At 41.0% G+C, this 22,073-nt stretch overlaps 1 protein-coding gene across 11 annotated transcripts in view; it reads left to right on the top strand.

Annotated features, from left to right (window-relative positions):
- Positions 1-22,073, top strand: part of LOC115902721 (rap1 GTPase-activating protein 1-like) — a 44,136-nt gene that overhangs the window by 5,410 nt on the left and 16,653 nt on the right. For all 11 annotated transcript variants that reach the window (XR_004060634.1, XR_004060631.1, XR_004060628.1 and 8 more), the window contains exons 2-15: positions 2,781-2,874; positions 3,328-3,363; positions 8,560-8,607; positions 9,727-9,765; positions 9,893-10,084; positions 15,085-15,188; positions 16,667-16,745; positions 17,040-17,093; positions 17,184-17,267; positions 17,646-17,746; positions 18,382-18,511; positions 18,767-18,922; positions 21,161-21,232; positions 21,414-21,500. Coding sequence is in view for 5 of the 11 variants with exons in the window: in XM_030946456.1 (XP_030802316.1) it covers positions 2,781-2,874; positions 3,328-3,363; positions 8,560-8,607; positions 9,727-9,765; positions 9,893-10,084; positions 15,085-15,188; positions 16,667-16,745; positions 17,040-17,093; positions 17,184-17,267; positions 17,646-17,746; positions 18,382-18,511; positions 18,767-18,922; positions 21,161-21,232; positions 21,414-21,500 (1,276 nt within the window). In the remaining 6 variants the exon portion in view is untranslated. The remainder of the gene's footprint in view (positions 1-2,780; positions 2,875-3,327; positions 3,364-8,559; positions 8,608-9,726; positions 9,766-9,892; positions 10,085-15,084; positions 15,189-16,666; positions 16,746-17,039; positions 17,094-17,183; positions 17,268-17,645; positions 17,747-18,381; positions 18,512-18,766; positions 18,923-21,160; positions 21,233-21,413; positions 21,501-22,073) is intronic.

Genomic DNA, 22,073 nt, shown 5'->3' with positions numbered 1-22,073 from the left:
TGATCATGTAGGAGTTGCCAGATTTCCATGATGCAGGTGTGTATTTAACTCCTCTGAATGATTCAGCATTCACCTCAGTGACATGCCAAAGAAAACACTAGCATGAAACAAAGCCCCAGGACATCCAGTTACACAAAAGGTTCTATTGTTACACTTCTTTCTGAAAAAGAGAATTTATCAAATTAAACTTGTGCCTTTTTAGGGCTTACAGAAAAGAATCTCCAGATTTTTAAGAGACAGGGAAAATGTTTCATGTACTGCCTTGGACATAAATTTTGCTCATCCCAAACATTCTTCAAGTAAATGAAGAGGATGATAAATAAAGCATGTATTAGTATAGTATTAATATTAATTTAAAATACATTTGTCATCAATCTATTTCAATATTTATTTGAGGTTGTCAAGACTAACTCCTACATCTTCCCTCACAGACATTTTATGGCATTAATTTCTACATGCATTATACAGATCTCTCTCATTTGAATTTCAGGAGAAAATTGTGGGGTGGAAGCATTGTGTTATTTTGTGTTGATGAGCCTATATGCAAGTTACATTATGCCATTGGGCCACTAAAATGAATTGTGAATTGTCAGAGAACTGGTGAGCATTAGGGTTCTTGGAGCTTGTGACAGAGCAGTTTCAAGATTACAGAAATATGTCGTACCTCCATACAAGAAGGAATGTAGCTACTGCTTTTAAAGCAAGGGTCTGCATGACCACTCTCCTAGCATGGAAGCAGTGGCAGTCATGCATCTAATAGCTACAGGACAGCAATTCTTGATTGCCTTGTAGGATTATTATATGCCTTGTAGGATTATTATATGCCTTGTATGATGATTGTATGGGCAGTGATGAGTGGTGTCTCTCGGGCTCTGTCTTGGGACCGGTGATCTTTAATATCTTTACCAATGATGTAGGCAGTGGGTCTGAGTGCGCCCTCAGCAGGTTTGCAGATGACACACAGCTGAGGGGTGTGGTTGACACAACAGAAGAAGGGACCATCCAGAGAGACCCAGACAAGCTTGAGGAGTGGGGGTCCTGTGAGAATCTTGTGAAGTTCAACAAGTCCAAGTACAATGTGCTTCACCTGGTTTGGGGTAATCCCAGACATGGGCACAGGGTGGGAGATGAACTCATTGAGAGCAGCCCCGTGGAGAAGGACTTGGAGGTTCTGGTAGAGGAAAAGCTGGACGTGAGCCTGCAGTGTGCGCTTGCAGCCCAGAAAGCCAAACATACCCTGGGCTGCCTCACAAGAGGAGTAGCCAGCAGGCTGAGAGGTGATTTTCCCTCTCTACTCTGCTCTTGTGAGTATACATGTGGTATACTGCATCCAGCTCTGGGGTCCACAGCACAAGAGATGTGAACCTGCTAGAGTAGGTCTAGAGGAGGCCACAAAGATATTCTGAGGGCTGGAGCTCCTCTCCTACAAATATAGGCTGAGAGAGCTGGGGTTGTTCAGCATAGAGAAAAGAAGAATCTAGTACTTAGAAGGGGCTTATTTAAAAGGGAGAGTGACTTTTTACAGGGCAAGTAGTAACAGGACAATGGGGAATGGTTTTAAACTACAAGAGAAGAGATTTATATTAAATATTAGGAAGAAATTCTTTACTCAGAGGATAGCAAGGCACTGGAACAGGTTGCCCAGAGAAGCTGTGGGTGGCCCACCCCTAGAAGTGTTTAAGGCCAGGTTGGATGGGGCCCTGAGCAATCTGATGTAGTAGGTGACATCTGGCAGAGGAGGGTTGGGATTAGATGATCTTTAAGGTCACTTCCAACCCAGACTGTTGTGTGATTCTATGACCACCTAACAATCATATTCATGATTTCATTACAAAGTGGATGAGTCCTGTGTCTTGTAAACCTGTGCTTAGTTCCCAGCCCCACCTATGTGGCCTTCACCATGACTTAACCCCAGTTGTGACTGCTAGTAAAAACAGTGAGAGGTGTGGAATGTTTATAAAGTAACAGTAGGAGAGGTGCAGCTGACTGTGAGGCTGCCTGTAGTGCCTTGGGCAATGCCAGGTATGTCTTCTAAACTGAAGTGTAGTGTTTGTGTTGCTTTTTATTTTCTCTTCTATGAAATCAAGTGAAGTCCTGCTGATGTTTGTACCCACTGCTGCTCCAGCAGGGACCATAGTAATAATATATTTTCCATAGCAGATGTGCATACAAAAGCTCACCTAATTTCCATGCTGCTGTACCAGCAGTGGTAACACAAAGCGGTGCCTGCATCTCTGCGGGGTGTTATCAGTTCTGTTCTAGTGCCATCTCTGTTATGCTCCTGTCTTTGAGATTAATACCCAGGCTGTGGCAAATGGGGCTGTCCTATTGGTGCTGATTTCAGTGATGGTTCAGAACTACTTTCATCCTTTTTAATATGGTTCTGTTTTGAGATCTGATTACAAAGCTTCTTATGAGATGTGTCTTAATTCTGCTCCAAATCCATGATGGAAGAGGAACTTGGCAAAGGAAAATCATTCAGCACTTCCATGACAGTTGTGAGGAAAATATTGTATGTTAGCAGAGACAGAGTAGTCAGAAGCCAGAAAATTTTTGCTGTTACATCCAGGATGTTTGAAAGTGGCAAGTGGTAAGTTCAGCCACCTCAGGGATTCTCACAGGTAATGACAGCTTCCTTATAGGCAAGAAATGGCCTGGGGAGAGGAGTAGTATGCAGAGGGCAAGGGAGGCACTGCAGGCAAGCACTGACATCTTGAATTCTCTTAGGAGTTAATTTTTTCTTTCTTTTTTTTTTTCTCTTCCACCTCTGTCTGTTGCAGGAGATCTGAGGAGGCAGTGCAGGGTTTTAGTGATGTTATAGACTCTCCCACTGAAGGCTTTCCATGTGTCCTCACTCCTGCTGTTCCCAACAAGGTAAAAGCAGTCCATGTTTGGCTCAGGGTTGGCATATGCTTTGAGTTATGTGTGCAGAGGAATTGTCCGAAATCAAGCTTGTGTGCATGTATGTCTTACAACTATAGTTGCCTCCTTCTGTGAGAATCCTAAACTTGCTAATTTGACCAGTTCTTATGCCATTCTATCTCAAGTCAATCTGACCCACTGAAAGAGAGAAATTCCTGATACGTGACTGACCAGGTTTCAGGTCAAGCTTTTGCAACACAAGCAGAAGACAATTTGGCCAGTTGTATTCTCCATGCTACCAATTAAGGAAGAACAATTCCATCAGGTCTTCAGCAAGCAAATAGTTTCTTTGCCAAAATATGGAAGGAGGTGTTGGCTCCTTCAATATCTGGGTTACCACAGAAGATAGTGTTAGCTTCTGCAAATGTCAAATTGTTTTTCTCTGTTGTCTTTTCCTTTTCACAGACTGTGGACTTGTTTGAGATGATTGAAAAAATGCAGGTAAGGAGAAGTAATTCTGTCAAACTTTGGAATCTCTTAATTTTTTGTAGCAAACAAATAATCAGCTACTATTTGTCCTGTTGCTTCACTCACAATATCCTTTATTGGGGGCTTACAGAATGTTTAGGGCTTCTAGGCTGAGTCTCTTACTCTTCAATGGGATTTCACAAGCATTTTTCTGTGTTCATTTTTCCATGTCAGCATGATGGAAGCAATAGGCACAGGTTATTATAATCCTGTCTATTCTTTGTAGAAGTGTGATTCTGAGAGAAAATCAAAGTTGCAGTAAGTTATCTCTGGCATCTTCTTCAGGAAACTCTGTTCTGCTGGGTAGCAGATATAATGACGGGTGATTAATGGGATGTTAACCTAACTGCATTTAGCAAGGTCAGACAGTTTAATAAATAACTGCTGTAGGTCCTGTCTTTAACTTGTGCAAGAAGGGAGGACTCTGGCTTAATTCTTACACAGAAATGCATGCATTTGGCTGCATATATTTTGTTATAAACTTAAAACAGGGCAGAGATGGTTTTTCCCCCTTTTACCGTATCAGATAAAGACATAGTAATAAATGTGTTAAATACCTAGCAATGAAGTCTTCATATTTTTCAGATTATGTGTTCTCAGAGCATCCTTGCAAGTTACCAGTATTTTCCCTGAGTGGTGCACCTTCTTTGAAGTGCTGTGGTTAACCTTGACCTAACATAACACATAGCATGGCACATAACTCCTGCCTTTTATTATGTACAGGAATTAAACTTACCAAAACAAATTAACTTCTCTTCTGGAATTTGGGTGACCAAATTATGAATATGAGGAAAATGTCAGAATTTAGTGAGACTACAAAGGTGAGGAGGTGGAAGGTAGCAGCAAAACGCTGAATTTAGAGTTAATAGGCTGAAGTACTTTTTGGCAGACTGGCGAGGAGGGTGGGAGGGAAGGACTTAAGGTGTATGTGCCATGTATTCATGCATCCATGTATTTTATGCAGACAGACACAGACCCTGCAACCACTGCGCTGACATCCAAACTGCGTTTGGGATGTGTTCTCAGTGCTTTAGAGTAGCAAGCTCTGTAAGTGTGCCTGGCTCATTTAACTGCAGGAAAGTAAGCTTGAGCAAGCAGTGCTGCTTCAATTCAAGCACATGTTCAAAGGCTGTGACAGTCCTTCCCAGGCCTTTTGAAATATGGATAAGGATGAGTCCCTACCAGGTGTCCCTCAGTGGAAGACTGGTGCTTAAGATTGTCAGTGTTTCAGTTTACCATATGGAAGGTCTGACTGGATTTGCACCTCTTTAGTTAGAGAGATAGCAGGGAGTTGATGGGAATCTCCAAGGCATGCAGACTGCCTGATTTTGCATCTATGATGTTTTCTTAGCTGCCCACTATCAAGACTTTATAGTTTGTTTGTTTTTTTTTTATTTAAGCTTGTTTTGTTACCTAAGATGCACTAGGAGAATCAATAACTGCTGTTTCAGTATAACAGATTTTTTTGAAAGTTAAGTGTTTTCCAAAACAAAAAAAAACCTTAATACTATTTATTGTCTTTGTTTAGATTTTTACTAATTCTTTATTCTCTTTTGTTTGTTTTGCTTTCCTTTTCCTTACATTTGACTGTGACTGTCCTTTACGTTTGTTGAATCATTCTTGTAAACAAAATCTGGGATTTTCCATAGCAATCAAAGTGAGTGAAAACCAAAGCAGGAGACTTGAACATTTCTTCTGTAAAATAACAACAAAAAAGCCTCAGGATAGCATTGATTATTGAATACTTTACCATTGGATTGGAATATAATTGTTGGGCTGAAAATTAGAATAGCCATTTAACATTCTGTGTGTTAAATTGACAGGTAAAGTTGTACTCTCTTTTTTCACTGAAATAAATCCCAAGATCTGGGAAAGAAGTTTACCTTTTTTTTTTTCTTTCTCGTTTTCTTTTTGTTTTTCTCTTCAATTTTATTAATAATTTCTTGGAAATAAATGGGCTACTGGCCACTTTGTTCTGTGCTTACAGATCTAGTGAAGTTGCTGTATATACTCTTTTAAGGACATTTAGTAACATGTTGTTCCTTGATTGCTTTGCAGTGCAGGCAATTGAAAAACAAGGAAATTTTATTTCATCCAATAAGCTCAGATATTTCAGGTCTTCGTATGTTTGCATAGCCAGTCCCTCTTCACTTGACTGCTTTTGTTCACTCCCTCTGTTCTGTATTCTTACAATTTCTGCATATTCAGTTTTATTTTCTCACAAGTACTTTCATGGGTTTTTTCCCTGTGTCCCCTTTTGTATCCAAGTTGTCTGTTTTGAACTAGTCCCCTCAAAGCACTGCTCTTTCCCCATAAAATATGTGTATTACCATAGCGTTGTTATGCCACGTTGGACCCTGACTCTGGGTCTGGACACCTTTTTCTCTATCATTCATTCTTTCATCCTGCTCAGGCCAGATGTTTACCCTGTGCAAGACCTTGGGAATATGAGATTCCCAGGCTGATATGAGATTCCCAGAGTGATGCTGTCTCCAGTTAGCTACCCAGGGAAGCTGGCAGTGCTGCAAGCCAAACCAGATCAAGCCAGAAGGATGTCTCAAGGGGTGGCTGAGACTGCTGCAGCTTATTCCTCTCCATTTTGAAGAATGACAGTGATCATCAAGCAGTTGTTCTGCCCATGCTCTGATGCTTCAACAACTTATGCTGCATGTTTCCTGTGGTCCTGGTTACCCTTTAAAATAAAACTTTGGACTTTACAGCCCAGGGTTGCATTATTCTTACCTTAAGCTTCACTCTAGAGGAGAGGCTGGTAGATTTAAACTTGTCTTCTGCTTCCAGGCTATCAAGAGCTTCCTTAACAGTGCAGAGTCATGGAACGTACTGGTACATTCCTTTGCTCTCTGTAGAGGCTCTGATACAGAGCTCCTTTACAGCAGCCCAGAAAGTTTTCCCTCAGGCTTGCTGAGATACTGGTCTCCTACCAGGACCTCCTTTGAAACTGGAAAATTCTTGCAGATATCAGATCTGCCAAAAATGCCAAGGAAGGAGAGAGAAATATTAGAAGATTGCAGTTTCCCAATCTCCATTTCTATCCCAGTACTTCCTCCAGTTTGTTGCAGAAGTCTGTGGCTGTTTTGCATCTGTGTGTCCATCGTGCCTCAGCCCTGTTTTGACAGTACCCAGGACTTTCTGGTAGTGACAGGACTTTCTGTCTCTTTTCCAAATCCCTGTTTCAGAACCTGGTCTTCCTTGTGAACCTCAACTCAGTAGGTTGACAACTGAAACTCGAGACCACATCAACAAAGCACTTTTTAGCACTTACATTCCATGAACTCAACTTTTTCACCTTTACAACTTCCCTAAATGCAAAATGGTTACTAACTACTTCTGCAAGAGATAAAGATCACTTGTCAGCCTGTGTTCCATCTTAATTTCACAACTCACCACATCCTGGTAATTGGTTATTCATTTTGTCAATGCTGTGTACTGATGTCACAATTCAAAACATATTCTAAAGGTTTCCTATGAAGAGTATCTCCAAGCTGGTATTTGTTTAGTCTCCATTGTTGAAAATACAAAAGGAAAACAATTTTTTTGGGGAGGGTATGTAACTGTCTTTAAACTCAGCTTTTGTAGTTTGATCTTGTGTCACCCTGTAGACAACATGTGAAGCTTCTTCTAATAGAGCTTAGGAAAATAATTTGGTTTTTTGTTATCTGCTCATCATTCCTCACTCACTTTACTGTGTTTCTATGTTAACCAATTAAAATTTGTTGTTACTGCTACTTTTTGTGATTGAACTCAACTTCAGACTTCTGAAGAATGATCTCATGCGTCTACTATAGTCTCCCTTACCCTGGAGTGTGGCCATGCTGTTCTACTTCTGATGTTTCTAAGAGTATTTTAAAGTTGTTAAACATTTGTTGTGTACTCAAGGTCTGGCTCCTCATGATTTCATGAAGGTTTATGTTTTTTTATGGCTCCTTCTTAGGTTCTTTTAATAAAATTTCTCATTTTCCTAAAACCTTGTTTTTATGTGAAGTAGATGTGTTGTGTTTTTTCTTTCCTTTTTTTTTTCCTTTTGTTGCTCCTGCAAAGAGCATCCTGATTATTATGAATCATCAGTAGTAAGGTTGCTGTTGCTCAGTGTTAGTGGTACTATGCTAGCAGTTTTTGCACCCTGTACAGCTGGAGCATTGCCCAAAACTTTTGTTCCTGAGCCTTCTAAGTCTCCACTGTAGAGCTCCTCTGAGATTTACCTATTTCTACCAGAATCTAGTTGACAAGCTAGTTCCACTGTAGAATATGTGCACAGGCATGGCTGTTATAAATCCAATCCTGCTTATTTTCACAACAAAGTCAAGAGCTGCTTATCCTGTCTGGAATCCCTGATTAGCCACGCCAGTAACTGATGGTCTATAAAAATGTAGTCTCAGCAACATGTTCCAGCATGAGAGTTACAAGACTTAGGTGACAGTAGTTGAATGCTCATATACTGTGTGTAAGAGAAACCTGCATTTTAAATTCTGGTTCTCACCTTCCTATCTGATGATGCCAGTTCTGCTTCTTACACTTCTGTCTGTGATGCCCACTTGGACTATGGCCTTTTGACCCTCATATCTTCTGGTCTGGGCCTCTGCTCAGTCTGTGTTGGGACTCTCCTCACTGAAATTGTCTTATTCCTCTGTGCTTCTGCTGCAGAGGTGTGGTGGATGTGAGCGACTTTGCCATGGTGAGGAGGCAGAGGATAGAATAACCTTAAGGAGGAGATTCAAGCCTGGATGCCAGCTCCTGATTCAGGAGGAAACTAGGCAGCCAGTAGCCTTTTGCTCTGTTTTTTCAGTCCACCTCATAGTCATTCCATTTTTTCTTTTTGTTGCTTAGGATAGGAAGTAAGGTAGCTAGAACAGATCAGAGAATCAAGTAAGAGAATCAGTTTGGAAGGTTGTTTTTAATATCTGCCAGTTGTCTGCTTTTTAAGAGGCGTAAGCTTGGGGATAGTTTTTCAGTTTTAATGCCAGATTAGTGGACTGGCCAAGTTCTAGCTTTACTTTTCCTTTTTATTCCAATATTCCAAAATTGCTTAAAATGGCAGATTTTATAGAGGGATAAAATATGCATATTGAGGATATGGAGAAGGACACAGAGGGTAAGTGAAACAGACATGCTGAAATACAGGATTCACTGTCTGTGCCTTTATGTTTCCAGGGGAGTCGTCTGGATGAACAAAGATGTTCCCTTCCAGCTCCTCTCAAGGTCAGGCCGAGTTGTTGTTGCCTCCTAAATTGCTGAGAATGGCAGATAATTACTGACCTGGCTTGCAGTGTACTTTCATGCTGGAATGAACAGGGAGTCTGCAAACATCCCAAAAACACACACTTGACTTTCTTATTTTCTTTTTTTTTTTCCTAGTTGCTCCACAAGAGAATGAAACTATGTAGCTGAAATAGAATTAACTTTTCCCTTTTCCTAATTTAAGTGGCTCCAATAAGAGTTTATTGTTATTAAAAGTGTTAGTTTTGACTAAGTAATTTCTTAAATTTATTCAATTTAAGAGCTGTAATAATATTTATGAAACCACATAGTATTTATTTCAGTAATCTGCTTGATGACTCAGAGATGCTACTAGAAAGTTGATCCGTTTTGCCAATATTAAAGCAGTAAGAACAGATTCCTATCTTTAAATCCTCAAGTTGAGGATTAAACTCTACTTCTTCAGTCTCAGCTCAGGCCTATTAACCTTAAAATCAAACCTGACCTTGACTTTTATCTTGGGATGACCTCTAAAGTAACCACATCCAGAATTGATACAGCTTTACTCTGACAGAGATGGTCAGTGCTCTTTGTGGTGATGGAGGGGGCATCCAACTGGCATAAATTGGCTCAGTTACTGCTTCTGTTCTCTGAGTCACACCTTGGCATTGCTCAGATGCATACCACGGAGCAGCCGTGGAGATGACACAGCCTCAATCTGACTGCAAATAACAGCACTTTTTCTACCATTCCTCCTGTCATCCCTGTCAGCAGAAGGACAGCAGCTGTCTAACACTGCGTGGAAGGAAAGGAGAGACGCTGCCACTCCTAACCACATCAAGTTTGCCTATAGTTTGGGTACTTCCTCATTTTGCATGCCTGTATTCCCTGTAGTTTGGAGGAGGAGGGTGGGTAGGATCTGACTCCTACATTTATTGTTCACAGAGTTCTTTATTATAATGCTGAGACCTTGGAAATGGAGCCTAACCTTAAATCCTGAAGTGAAACTCTAAGGATGACCTAGGGCAGAGTAGAAGCTGAGGGCACAGTTTGCACAGTCATGAGAACATAACAACTTTTAAGATGTCACATGTTTTTGCTGATGGCCTGTTCTGATTTCAGACAGAAGAGGAGTATATTCCTTATCCCAGCATCCATGAGGTGAGTTAGTACTGCTCTCTCCTCTCTCTGTTTGTCCTTGGACTTCATTGATGGTTTTTCAGCTTACTAGCTTTCCAGCTTACAGACCTGTCTGCTTTAATGCTTTCTGTCCTTCTGAAAAATCCAGGTATTACAGAAAGGGTGGCCATATCCTCTCATTATCCTACCCCAGTTTGGGGGCTACTGGATTGAAGGGACCAGCCACAACCTCTCCAGCTTGAGTCCAACTCTGTCTGATGTACCCTTTTCCTGGAGTGGTAAAGTGAAACTGGAAAGTGACCCTACAGCCAAGCTGTACCGCAAACATTTTCTGGGAAAGGTAAGGGTGACCTTCAGAGCCTTCTTTGCCCACCCAGCCACAAGACTGAAATATTTCTCAGGCTTTTTTTGGTGGACTTAAAAATGTCTGCACTGCTGCTGCTGCATTTCAGTTCCTTATGATGCCTTGAACTGATGTAAATGAGGTACATACTAAGATATGGTCTGTAGTGTTTCCAATTAGTTGTGTCCCCTTGTGAAGTGTGCATCATCTTATGCATTAATAGAAAGATTTGCATGGGAAATGCTTTTGTTTAGTTAAGAAGGTCTTTTGAGGCTCCTATACAGATACCAACCTTGGGATAACAAGTGGACGAAAGTGTAATAGTATTGGAAGTGGAAATGGCATTATTTTTAGAGGGGACTTCAGCACTGACAGTGCAAGCTCCTCAGCAGGAAGCAGAACAGTCCATTTCCCTCAGTATATGGTCATTACAGAATGCATGTGATGAAACCACACCATGTGTTTTATAGTTGTTGGTATAAGTGAGTTTGGTGCTAAATGTTCCATGAATTTAAAAATTCCAGTTTGACACATAGGGAAGCAGAGTAAGGCCTGATAAAGTGAATGTTAGCTGGCCAATCATTAAAGTCCATCTGGGTGGGCCTGTTTAGAGAATTGGCTGATTACCAGACTGAATCTCAGGATGATATTAGCCATAAAGAACAAGTTAGAAAAGCCCATGATGTTTTTTGAGATTTGGTTCATGGCATCAGGAGATAAGAAAGCTTGACAAGTATACTCACACTGCATCTTATTCAGTGATCTCCCTCAGTGACTGCTAAATAAGTTCAAAACCAGGAATAGGTGGTGCTTTGCACAGTGCTGGGGACCTGTTCTGCAGTAGTTATTCTTGTCAGAGTGATCTTCTGTAGTGAATCTTGTTCCACAACAGTGGAAGATTATATTAATATGATTTATAAATAATTAGGGGAAAAAAGAAAGCCTTCCTGGAGGCTTCCCCTCAAGACTAACAGATCTGCTGTGCAATCTGTTAATGGACATTTATCCTGTAACCTTCTGGAAGCTTTCAGTATGCCAACTGTAATTATTTTTCTGTCATGGTAAATTTAGGGTTGTGCTTGAAGGCTTCCAGAGCCAGACAGAACAAGAGGCAAATTTGGGTATGATTTTTTCAGTCCAATTGTAGGATTCACTGCTGACTTGATATTACAAAACAGTTGAGGTTGGAAGCGGCCTCTGGGGCTTTTCTTGTCCAGACTCCTCTCAAGCAATGCCATATCATTATTGTTCCTTCCAAGTGAGATCCAAGACTTCCTCTGTTGTGGAGCTTTGCATTTGCCAAGTGCCCAACTACTAGTGCCTCTGTACTACAGAAAAACTCTCTCCTATAGTCTTCCTTTTCTGGTGTCCAGTGTTTTATTCTTTGCCTTAACTGACACAAATGTGTGTCCATGTTCAGTTAAACATGCAAGTTTTTGAGCAAGCCAGTGTCAGAAAACATCAAGGTGAACAGGAGTCTTGTGTCCCTGGAAACTCTACCCATGGCTAGAAAACTTCCCCCATGGTTTAAAAACTTAGTTAAGGAGAGAGCTCAGAGCTTTTCCACTAGAAGAGTATTTCTTCAGTGAAAAGTTAGCAGTGATTTTGATGCTATGTTGGATCTTTTTCGTGTTGGTAACATGGGAAGGTTATTTCAAGAATGTCAGGAAAGGTCTCTTTCATGCTTTGAATCACAGCAAACAGTTCTTAGCTGAAGAAGAATCTGAAAGCATCACATGATGGGAGAGGCATAGCCAGTGGTTTAGGTAATATCCTTTAAGCAAGGCAGGAGATCAAAGTATTGTGTGGTACTACAAACTTAATGTGCATGTCTGTGTTGTGGATGTGTGTATGTAGATTGCTCAAACTTGAACAATTCTGTGATACTTTTTACAGAATATCTTACAGCAGACCCTATAAAACAACCACCAAAAAATTGCTAGAACATTCAGGCCATAGCTCAGTTCCTTTTCCTTGCCTCATGATCTGTATTTTATATGACAATTACACAGTAAGATTTATTAACCATTTAGGATAAAGGATGTAAAATCTTATGTCTTATACTGCGGGAATAATTTGATGTCTATGTTGTTTTTCAAGGCTGTAATAAAGAGAAATAGCCTGAAGCCAGGAAGGATTTAATAAGGGTGTGCATTGTAACTGCCAGTCAAATAAACTTAGGGTCCAGTTTCTCAAGCACTTGAAGCTCTCAGTGCTGAGGAAGGAGCTTTCTTACTATGCATTCGTATGTAATCATGTCTTTCTCCTTTATGCTGTTCTTTCTTTGTGCTGGTTAAAGTTGCTGCAGATGGCAGATGTCTTTGTAGCTTTATAACTTCTTCGGCAAACTGTCAGCATTCCTTGTGTTTTCTGTTAGTCTTTTCCCTTGGCCCATGGAAGATACTTAATTGTTTTTAGAGACATCTATTTGAAATCCAGAACTACCTTTCAGACTGTATTAAATGTTACAGAAACTGCTTCTGTGGCTGAACAAATTTGTGCTTAATACATAGGTCATCTTAGCTCCAGGGTATCTTGTCATCACTGGCTTGCAATCTTCAGTATCAACTGCAAAGCCTTTTGATGGTTCATCTCTAACTTCAGGACAGCTAACAATAAAGGCTGCTGTCCACTGAAGGAATATGAATCTGATGTATGTTGCCTATGTGTTTTTACAGAGAAGGAAAATCCTAAGGAGTAAATTATAGGTTTATTCATCTGTATGATTGCTCAGATCTCAGATCTCAGGCTTACATTCAGGATCAAGCTACATAGCCAGAGTGGCTTTTACAAAAATTCAATTGTCTTAAGATCTCCACTAATTCTGGTACCCATTCCCCTGTGAGGACTTCACCCATTTGTGCAGCTCAGCCTGGCTATGTCAGCTGCAGAGCTGATGGCCCAGTCTCCAAAGCAATTGAGATCCCCCCGTATCGGATCTGCTGGGGTCTGACTTGGAAGTCTCATCAACAGGCATCTTAATTTCTGGTCTTTGCAACACAGTGTTGCTTTAGCCACAGCTAACCTCAGGCTTTGTCTCCTCTTCCTTGCTTTGCCTTCTAGTTCTGATTTTTGTTGGCATTATGCCATCTTTTTCCTTAACAGGCTGTCTTGGCCGTCCAGCCTGGCATTTGATTTCTTTGGTTTAAGGATTTTGATTCTAGACTTCAACTGACCATGGAACATAGTTTTGCTTTGCTCCTTGAATCTGTCTGTTCCTCAACTACTCTGTCTTTCTGCCCTTGGTCACAGTGACTTACCGCACCTGATTCTTGTTCACATCCCAAAACTCCATTAGTATCCTGAAACTCATGGTCAGGAAAAATTAACTGTCCTGTGTGGCTTCCTTTGATTTTAGCTTTTTTTCCCATGTACGGTCACTGACCAGTGTGACAGGTCACAGTGGACTTCTGTGATTTGAACACTGCAGCTAGAGGCCATATTATTCTGTTTGCTTCTTGACTGCTCTTAGACCTTACCTTTTTCAGACTGCCTTGTTTGATCAGCCATGGAACCTTTTGCCCAATATCAGGGCAGTTCTGGGTGTTGGGTGTTTTCTGTCTCAAAGAGAAGGTGAGGACAATAACATCTTTAATACTTAAAATAGTTAGATAGCTACATCATCACATTTTGGTTTAGGGTAGTGACTGTAGTCTTACTTATTCCTGTTTTTTGTTTCAAAGAGAGGATTGGTTTATGTCTGTTAACTTCAAGTTGGCTGTGTCCACGCAGATATCAGAGTATTTCACTAGATATATCTTTATTTCTGACAGTGAGTCAGAACTATGGCTTATACAAAAAAGTCATACAAACTATGACTTTTGCTTTTAGATGGCAAAAGACAATCTTACCAGTGTTTTGAGAGAGGTTTTAATCCATCAGAGCCAGAGCAGACCTCCTAGGCATACTCCTAGGCATGTATATATTCTATATATTCTAGGCAAAAGACTGAGGAAGGAACTGACAGACTAGCAACCATTTTTTATCAAATTACACTTGGCTCCCACTGAGTTCTTCACTAATTTATTGTGCCTGGAGTATTCCTTTCACAGAACATATTCCAAATCATGCAAGTTTTGACTGTACAACTGAATACAACTTGCTGTCCCACATCAGTGTCATGCATGAGGATGCTTTTCTACTAGGATGGTGGGAGTGATCAAGGCATTTCTGCATAATTTCGCCTTAATGTTATTTTCATTATGATGGAGGTTTCCATTCACATCCTGTGTCAAAAGGCTTTAACCTCTTGAGGTTAGAGATTATATGCAATATGTATGATATAGCAATATACAAAATATACATTGCTATACCTAGGCCACTGGAACATGACGGTGTACCCAGGAGAAATGTATGGCCACAGCCACTTACAAATAGAGACTGTGAAAATGTTTGCAGTATCTTTCATTGTTTGACTGCATGACTGTTCCAGGCACGCTCCACTAGAGCTCAGGCAGTGTTAGTGGCACTGCTGAGACCTGTCTTCATCTGCAAAACCTCTTTACTTACTGACTTTATCCTTCCTGACATGTGAGCACTACTGGAGTTCAGCCATTCACCATAATCCTGCCATTGCTCTTTAGAGAGAGCGTTTCCACGACCACATCCAGTTGAATGTCTGGAAGACACTGCTTAGTCAAGCAGAACCTGAATGGATGCAGGGAAAGTCCATGAAAGATACAATTTTATTTACAAGAAACTCAATTTCTTCAAAACTTGTTGCTGAATGTTCTAATACTATTCCTTCTCTGGCGCCCTTGTGATGTTGGACAGGTGAGGAGGAACTGAACTGACTGGATACACTTTGACTGATATGCTCATGCACTGATGATCAAGTGGGCTGGAAGACCACATACACACATCTGGAAGCATGCTACTCCTAGTTTAATTAAAAATTAGCTAATCTTGAGTGACAGGTTGTTTGCAAAAAAAAACAACTTGGAAAGCTTCTCCAGGAAGTGTGTTGGGGATAATGCATTTTGGTTTCCTGTTTGCAGGAGCACCAGAACTTTTACTCCAGTGACATGTCCTTGGGCTACCTAGTACTTTCTGTGAAGTATGAACAGATTGAGAAACAGGAAAATCTCCGCCTGTTGCTGAGGTAACAGTGCCTGTTATTGAAGAGTATGCTGCTGTGCTGTGTCTCTTGTCTTACCTTGCACTCCCTCTGCATAGATGTGGGTGTGAATTTCATGTCTTTCTTCCGGAGAGAAAAGAAACTGCAAAAAAACCTTTGAGCCTTTTTTTCTTGCCTTCTGCTCTTGAGTTGCTCTCAGCAGTTTCCTTAAAGAAAATGGTGTGGTGCTTACAGGTGTATCTTTCTAGTACCTGTGTGGAAAATACCTGCTCTTCCCTCTAATAGAAAGTTTCTCTGTTTATTCTGTCTACTTAGAGATATGTGAGTACTCTCTAGGAGAATATGGATGTCCTCCAATATGAATAGCTGTCCTTCCATTCCCTAATGGAGGACAGCCTAGCCCAGGCTTTGTACTTGAGATTAAGGCTCCCTTGAAGGCGATCTAGAACATTCCCTAGATTCCCAGGGCAGTCTATGAAGCTATAACCCTTAGGGTTATGAAGAGAGACATTACCTAGTGAGAGCTGCTGGATGAGCTACAAGAAGAACAGAGAAGGATCTTGCGTGGGTGAGAGGCCACTGCAGAGAAGCTTTTTAGCACACTATGGGCTGGATGCGCTCCCTGTAGGCAGTGATACTGGAACCTAGTGATGTACAGTTGCCTCTGACAAGGATTTGTCCAGGACTGAGGGGAAAAAATGATTGCGTAAGAATCAGCTACAACAAAATCACTGGTGGGTTTCCTCCAGTGTCTGCAGAGAATGCTTCAGACTGGCAGCAATAATCTGGGAATAAAGAGAGAGCCTATTTGTGAGCTGTGCCTGGGAATGTTTTCCTGTGTAGAAGAGACCAGGGAAGAACAAAAGGGTAGTTATTCCTCTATTAAGATATTTTATTCTATGCAGTACTTTTTGCTCAATAGCTTGTTTATAATGCTTAGAAGAGGCTTTTGACAGCACAATATTTCTTCTTCCTTAGAAAGATATTTCTCCTTAAATACACATACAAAGAGGAAGGCAGCTTTCCTCTGTCAGCTTTCTGGAGCAATGCTACACCAGTTTTTACCTCCTTTACTTTGCATAGATTTGCTTTCCTAGGCTGTTTCTAACAGACTTTTTAACAATCTTTCAAGCCCTCTGAAAGGGCTGATCATGGGAATCCCTTACTATTCTGTGTTCATGAATTGTGTTTTGATTTCTGTGAAAGAAAATGGTGTGGGGGGTAGCAAAATACTTCTTCAAGGCAGACAGGAGTACAAAGGAGGAAAGACGCCAAGGACTCCTGTTTTGTCTTCCTCTAGTCACCATAACAAATGATGGGTAGTAAGCAGTGAAAATATCTTGCTTTTCCAGTGATTCTATGCACCACGGTTGAAATTAAGCCTCTGGAATTAACTGCTTTAACAATACTCTGAAGGAATGGCTACTCTTTCTTTAAAGATCCAGTGTTGCTTGTGTCTTCCTTCAGCCATCAGTCTCTAATGCATTTTTGTTCTATGTCAGGACTCGTACTGGCACCAAACATGATCTAATTCCTATTTCCTGTCTGAATGAGTTTCCCAATGCTGTTCAGATGGCAAAGGTGAGATTCATGCTTGCCTATTTTTCTTAAGGCCTCATTCTTCAAGTTATTTTCACCTCTGTCCTTCCATTTCCCTCTTTTTCTACTATTCACCGGTTATATAGAACTGTTACATAGTTCCCTTTTACCCTTCCATTTTCCTGCCTTTTCTTTCTCTTCTAATTTTACCTCAGAATTTTTGCCTGAAGGGGCTCCTGACAGATAATTATATACAGTGCCTACACTGTCATGCCTGCAACAAGCCAGGGCACGTGATAATCACACTTCTGTTTCCCTGTCTCTCTCACTCAACAGCTACTGTGTGAGGATGTGAATGTTGAACGCTTCTTTCCTGTCCTCTATCCCAAGGTACAGTGTTCTGATATGTCTGTATATCACTTTTCCATCAAGGTCTGGCTAATGACATCCAGGTGACAGTTTCTGTTTTCATTACCTCAGGCTTCACAGCTTATTGTTGCATTTGATGAACACGTCATAAGCAATAACTTCAAATTTGGGGTCATCTACCAAAAACCTGGACAGGTAAGACCCATCAGATCCCATGGTACTTGGGGCAAAATGAAAAGAATCAGTTTTCTTAGCTTAAAGGATGTAGTAGCAAGGTCTACACTGTCCAGAAGCAATGGCATGGAGGCAGCAGTGTTTGTGCAGTGCCGTGGTTCCCTTGGCATGCCTCTTCCAGCTGCAATGTCTCTGGCAGTATAGGCTTTGTGAATCTCTGAATCCTAACTCTAACCCTCATGGCAGCTTGGAGCTGAGGCACAGGACCCCAGCACCATGGGGGGCTCAGATCAGAAATATATTCAAGCAGAGATGTTTGTTGGTTGAACTGTCTGTAGAAATTACTGCCCGTTCTTTGTACTCCTTGTGCTTCTTACTACTTCTGCTTTCCTTCTGTAGACAACTGAAGAAGAAGTCTTCAGTAACACAGTAGAGAGTCAGGGTTTCCTGGAGTTCCTGGATTTCCTTGGTGACAAGATTCAGCTGCAGGATTTCCGTGGGTGCGTACACAGGGGAGCTGGAAAGCCAGATTGAGTTAGGGAACATCATGTGTTCAGAGGCTGTGACTGTTACAGCCCAGCTTCCAGAGAAGTGCTGTGTCTTCTGAATCCCAGTGCAGGTGAAGAAGCCCCAGATACTTTTGTCAGCCATCATGTCTGGGAACTAGTTGGAGCTTAGGTCTCTGCTGGTATTTTTATTTAAAGGTCTCCGATATCTCAATCTGACCCGCAGCATCAGCAAAGAATAATTTTACGTGGCAGTGCAAATACAAGTTTGTTTCATAGTGGTATGGGGCAGTATGGTTTCAGGCTCTTTCTGTGAGGCATCCCATCCCTTCTGTAGTTCTAACATACAGAGTGTGTTTCTCAGAGGAATGCCAAAGAAGGTAGCTACTTTGAGGATCCCTGCTTTAACTTCATGGCTTTTACACAAGCTGGTATGTTCACCAGCACAAACATGGTGCAGCTTGAGTCATTGCGTTGGTTTGGGGAAGACTTGGTGCCTCACTATCATTGATTTCCTAAAAATCACTTTTGATAGTCCTGATGTAGTACTGTTACTGATACTGTCTGTCTTCTCTCTGCTCTCTCATTCCTGCACTGCCTGACCTGTGGTGTGGTGTGGATTTGCTCAGGTTCCGGGGAGGCTTGGATGTTACCAGAGGTCAAACAGGCACCGAGTCAGTCTATACAAATTTCCGGGGGAAGGAGATAATGTTTCACGTGTCCACAAAGCTGCCCTTCACAGAGGGAGATTCCCAGCAGGTATCAGAAGGGGGAGTAAGGATTACAACAGCGTGGCTGGGAGAGAAGGGCTATTTGAAGGAGGACTGCATGGAGGGGAGAATGACTGACTGTATAGTGTTGGGAATTATGGCTGGAGTAATGGCAAAAGTAGTAATGAGCGGCTTGGTGAACAGATAGTTTTGAGATGTTAGGCAGGCTGGTGTTTGAGGTCCCATCATACTGTTCTGGTCTTTTTCACCTGCCTTCTCTCTTCATTATTTCTTTCCTCTCCAGCTTCAGCGGAAGCGTCACATTGGGAATGATATTGTAGCCATCATTTTCCAGGATGAAAGCACACCTTTTGTCCCTGATATGATTGCTTCTAATTTCCTTCATGCTTATGTGGTAGTTCAGCTCACTCATAGCACCACTGGGGACACTCTCTACAAGGTAACCAGAATCAATAGATTAGCCTGTGCCAGTTTTGGTCCTTGATGTGGAAACGGGTTCTTGGGCCTTTGGGAGAGGTGCAGATTCAGCCAGATGTCATCCTGATTTCTTGAGTGTCTATACCTGAAAGCTGAGTTGTTTTATTGTTAAGTTGTATGCTTTTCTAAGTAGCTGGTTAATTTGTGAAGCTTAAAACTTTGGAATTGAAGCAGAAAGAATTCAGGTAAAAAATTTTGTTTATATCGCAGAGCTCGAGCCATAATTGATTGCACTTTGGGGGTTGTCTCGCTTACATTGTGTAAGTCAGGTAAAATTCATGTCTGCATTGCCCGTGCTGCACAGCACAGTGCTTGCAACTTGCACTGCCTGAGGCTGCAGGTCAGATACAGCTGCTTGACCTGACTATGGAATCCAAGCCAGCTACACCTGCTTTTGGGGATTCCAGAGCTGATGCCCATCCGGCAGGCATGTGTTACCTGTTAGGGCCTTCCAGCTGAAAGAATCCCTGCTAGAGCCCAAATTAATTATCTGTGGCCTTTGGACACAGCTCGTTCTCTCTCTGACATAACTCTATATGGATATCTGTATAATTTTATGTTCAACTTTCAGTGATGCTGAGAGAGCAGAAAATATAAAGAAACTTGGGTTTGTGATGGATTTTCAATTGTAGAAACATTTTAATCCCAAGTGGCATGTGTTGTATTATATAGGGATTTTGATATGGTGATGATGAGTCCTTATGCCTTGGAGGTCTACAGGAACACCAAGAATATCATAATTAGGACAGTATCCCCATCCCCTCTTCCACCAAGAGGATGTTGGTGGTGGACCTGCCACCTTCCCTTGTTCCCTGTGCTTTGGGCAGCAAGGCTTTCACTACAAACCAGCTGGGGTTTCAGTTCTCCTCTTGCTCTCTGTTTTGTAGGGCACAAAAATTCACTTGACTTCTTAATGACAAGGAAAGAGCTTGGAAAACTTGGTATTCGTTATGTGTCTTCATGCCATTGTTTTCATCTTTGCCTGTCTGCAGTACCTTTTTTTATTTGTTGTTGTTAATGTAATAGGGCTGCTTCATTCCATAAAGAAGAAATCATCCCAATAATCACCCTAGAGCCAATGCAGAGTTTTCTGTAAAGGCTTTTCTAAAGGGGCTTTAACTGGTGCTGCCTTGAGAGCATTGTAGTACACAAAAGACTGCCATTTGAAAGATTTCTTTGCCATCCCTTGTTCCATTTACTTAAGCTTTAGTGCATCCTGTTAAATTGGAGTATTAATGGAATTTATTTCACAGAATCAATTTTTGCAATCAGAAAACTAAAAATGCAAAGCAGGATTTTAACTGGTAGATATCTATTAGGAGAGAGATGGAGGCTTTGTAATTAGGGGAGGTGGCCTAAAATGTGAGAAGTCTTAATTAAATCCAGAGCCCATTTCCTTCTTCCTCTCATTAAACTGACACCTCTCAGTGTCTCTGTGACATTTATTTGTTGTTTTGGCAGTTGTGGTTGTTAGGACATTATTCCCTCTTGTATGAAAGGACAAATAATGGTCTTGTTTCATCTCAAACATAAAAAAACCCTGTGAAATATTGTGAAGTACTGTATGTATTTGGTAAGATAGCTACATATAATTATGGGTAAGTGCTGTGAAGAAACAAGTGACCATGTAAAAACTGGACTGCATCACAGTTACTTCTTTAGACATTGGTATGTCAGGTGGGAGCATGCTAAAAATAAAACAAATGAAACCTATCTCTTACTGGGAAAATGCATTTGCATGTTTACCACCTGTGACTCCCAGAGCCAGAGACACTGAGATACTCCCTTCAGTGTGCAGCATGTCTCCACCAAGGATTCTCTGTAAAAAAAAAAAAAATAGGTCAGGACAACCACACTGACAAAGGTTCTTTAGTGGATGTTAATCTTGTGGGCTGAATAGGAGCATTTTTTTGTTCCTAAATGTACTGGTTGTACTAGTTATTATTTAACATATTTTTTAAAAAGCAGTCAGTTCAGCTTTTTTTACTGCTCTTACTGTGTGCACATCTAGCTGGCTGAGTTTCTGAGAGATAAATGAGCACATCCATCCACTGAGTTCAGGAACAGAAGGATGCACATGACACTATATTACATCTCTTTCTTATAAGTAAATTACTTAGGAGGAATCTGATCTATCATAGTAGTTTGATGGTCTCACTTGTGTTCTGATACTCATTTTTTCCTCCTTATATTATTTCAGGTTTCAGTCACAGCCCGAGATGATGTCCCCTTCTTTGGACCGCCGCTGCCAAATCCAGCCATATTTAAAAAGGTTTGTTTCTCTGGTCCAGTGTTAGTTGGCAGGGAACACACAGTTGTGTTCTGAGTTGGTATTGTCAGTCTGGCTAGAGTACTTTGGAGGTCCAAAGAGTAGTATGCAGAGCTTTTATAATGGGATATTTTTACTAGTGTTTTCATCTCCTGTTTAGTCTAGTCTTCATCTTGTCTTGTAGAGTGCAGAGTTTCGTGAATTCCTTCTGGTCAAGCTCATCAACGCCGAGTACAGCTGCTATCGAGCTGAGAAATTTGCTAAATTAGAGGTGGGTCTGTTACCTACCTGCTTCAATTAAAAAGAATACTTATATATATATATAATAAATATATTATTATCAGATAAAGAAAATAAAGTAAAATTTCTGACTTCTAGTTTTGTGTTGCTTAAGAAAGGAAGATGAAATGTGATTTTATACTCAGTTATGGGATATTTTCTTCATATTTCTTAGCAGGTATGATACAATATGAACAGGTACACTTTAATATAAAAATCTCATCCTCGAGTAAGGATGGGAATGTGATACATATATTTTGCTGGAGGAAATTCTGTATTAGCTGAAATTCAGTATTATGCTACAGGATGCATGCTGATATCACTGATTTTTGGTTTAAGGTACCAAAATTCTGTTCCAGACTCTGCTGTTGCCTGATCTAGAAAAAAACATGTCTCGATTTCATCAGCTGTAAAGAAGTGTCCTTTATGATTTGCTTTAGACAGAGCTTGAAGGGTCTGGGTGTTACTGCAATATATTCTGTAACTATGCAGTTAAAACCACTTCATACTGTTTAAAGTGATTTTCATGGGGTTTTGTTGTTGGCATTGTTGGTCTTTTGGCGTT

Source organism: Camarhynchus parvulus, chromosome 1 (assembly GCF_901933205.1).
Source record: "Camarhynchus parvulus chromosome 1, STF_HiC, whole genome shotgun sequence".
In the NCBI taxonomy this organism is placed as follows: domain Eukaryota; kingdom Metazoa; phylum Chordata; class Aves; order Passeriformes; family Thraupidae; genus Camarhynchus; species Camarhynchus parvulus.
This window is presented reverse-complemented; position numbering and strand designations above follow the sequence as displayed.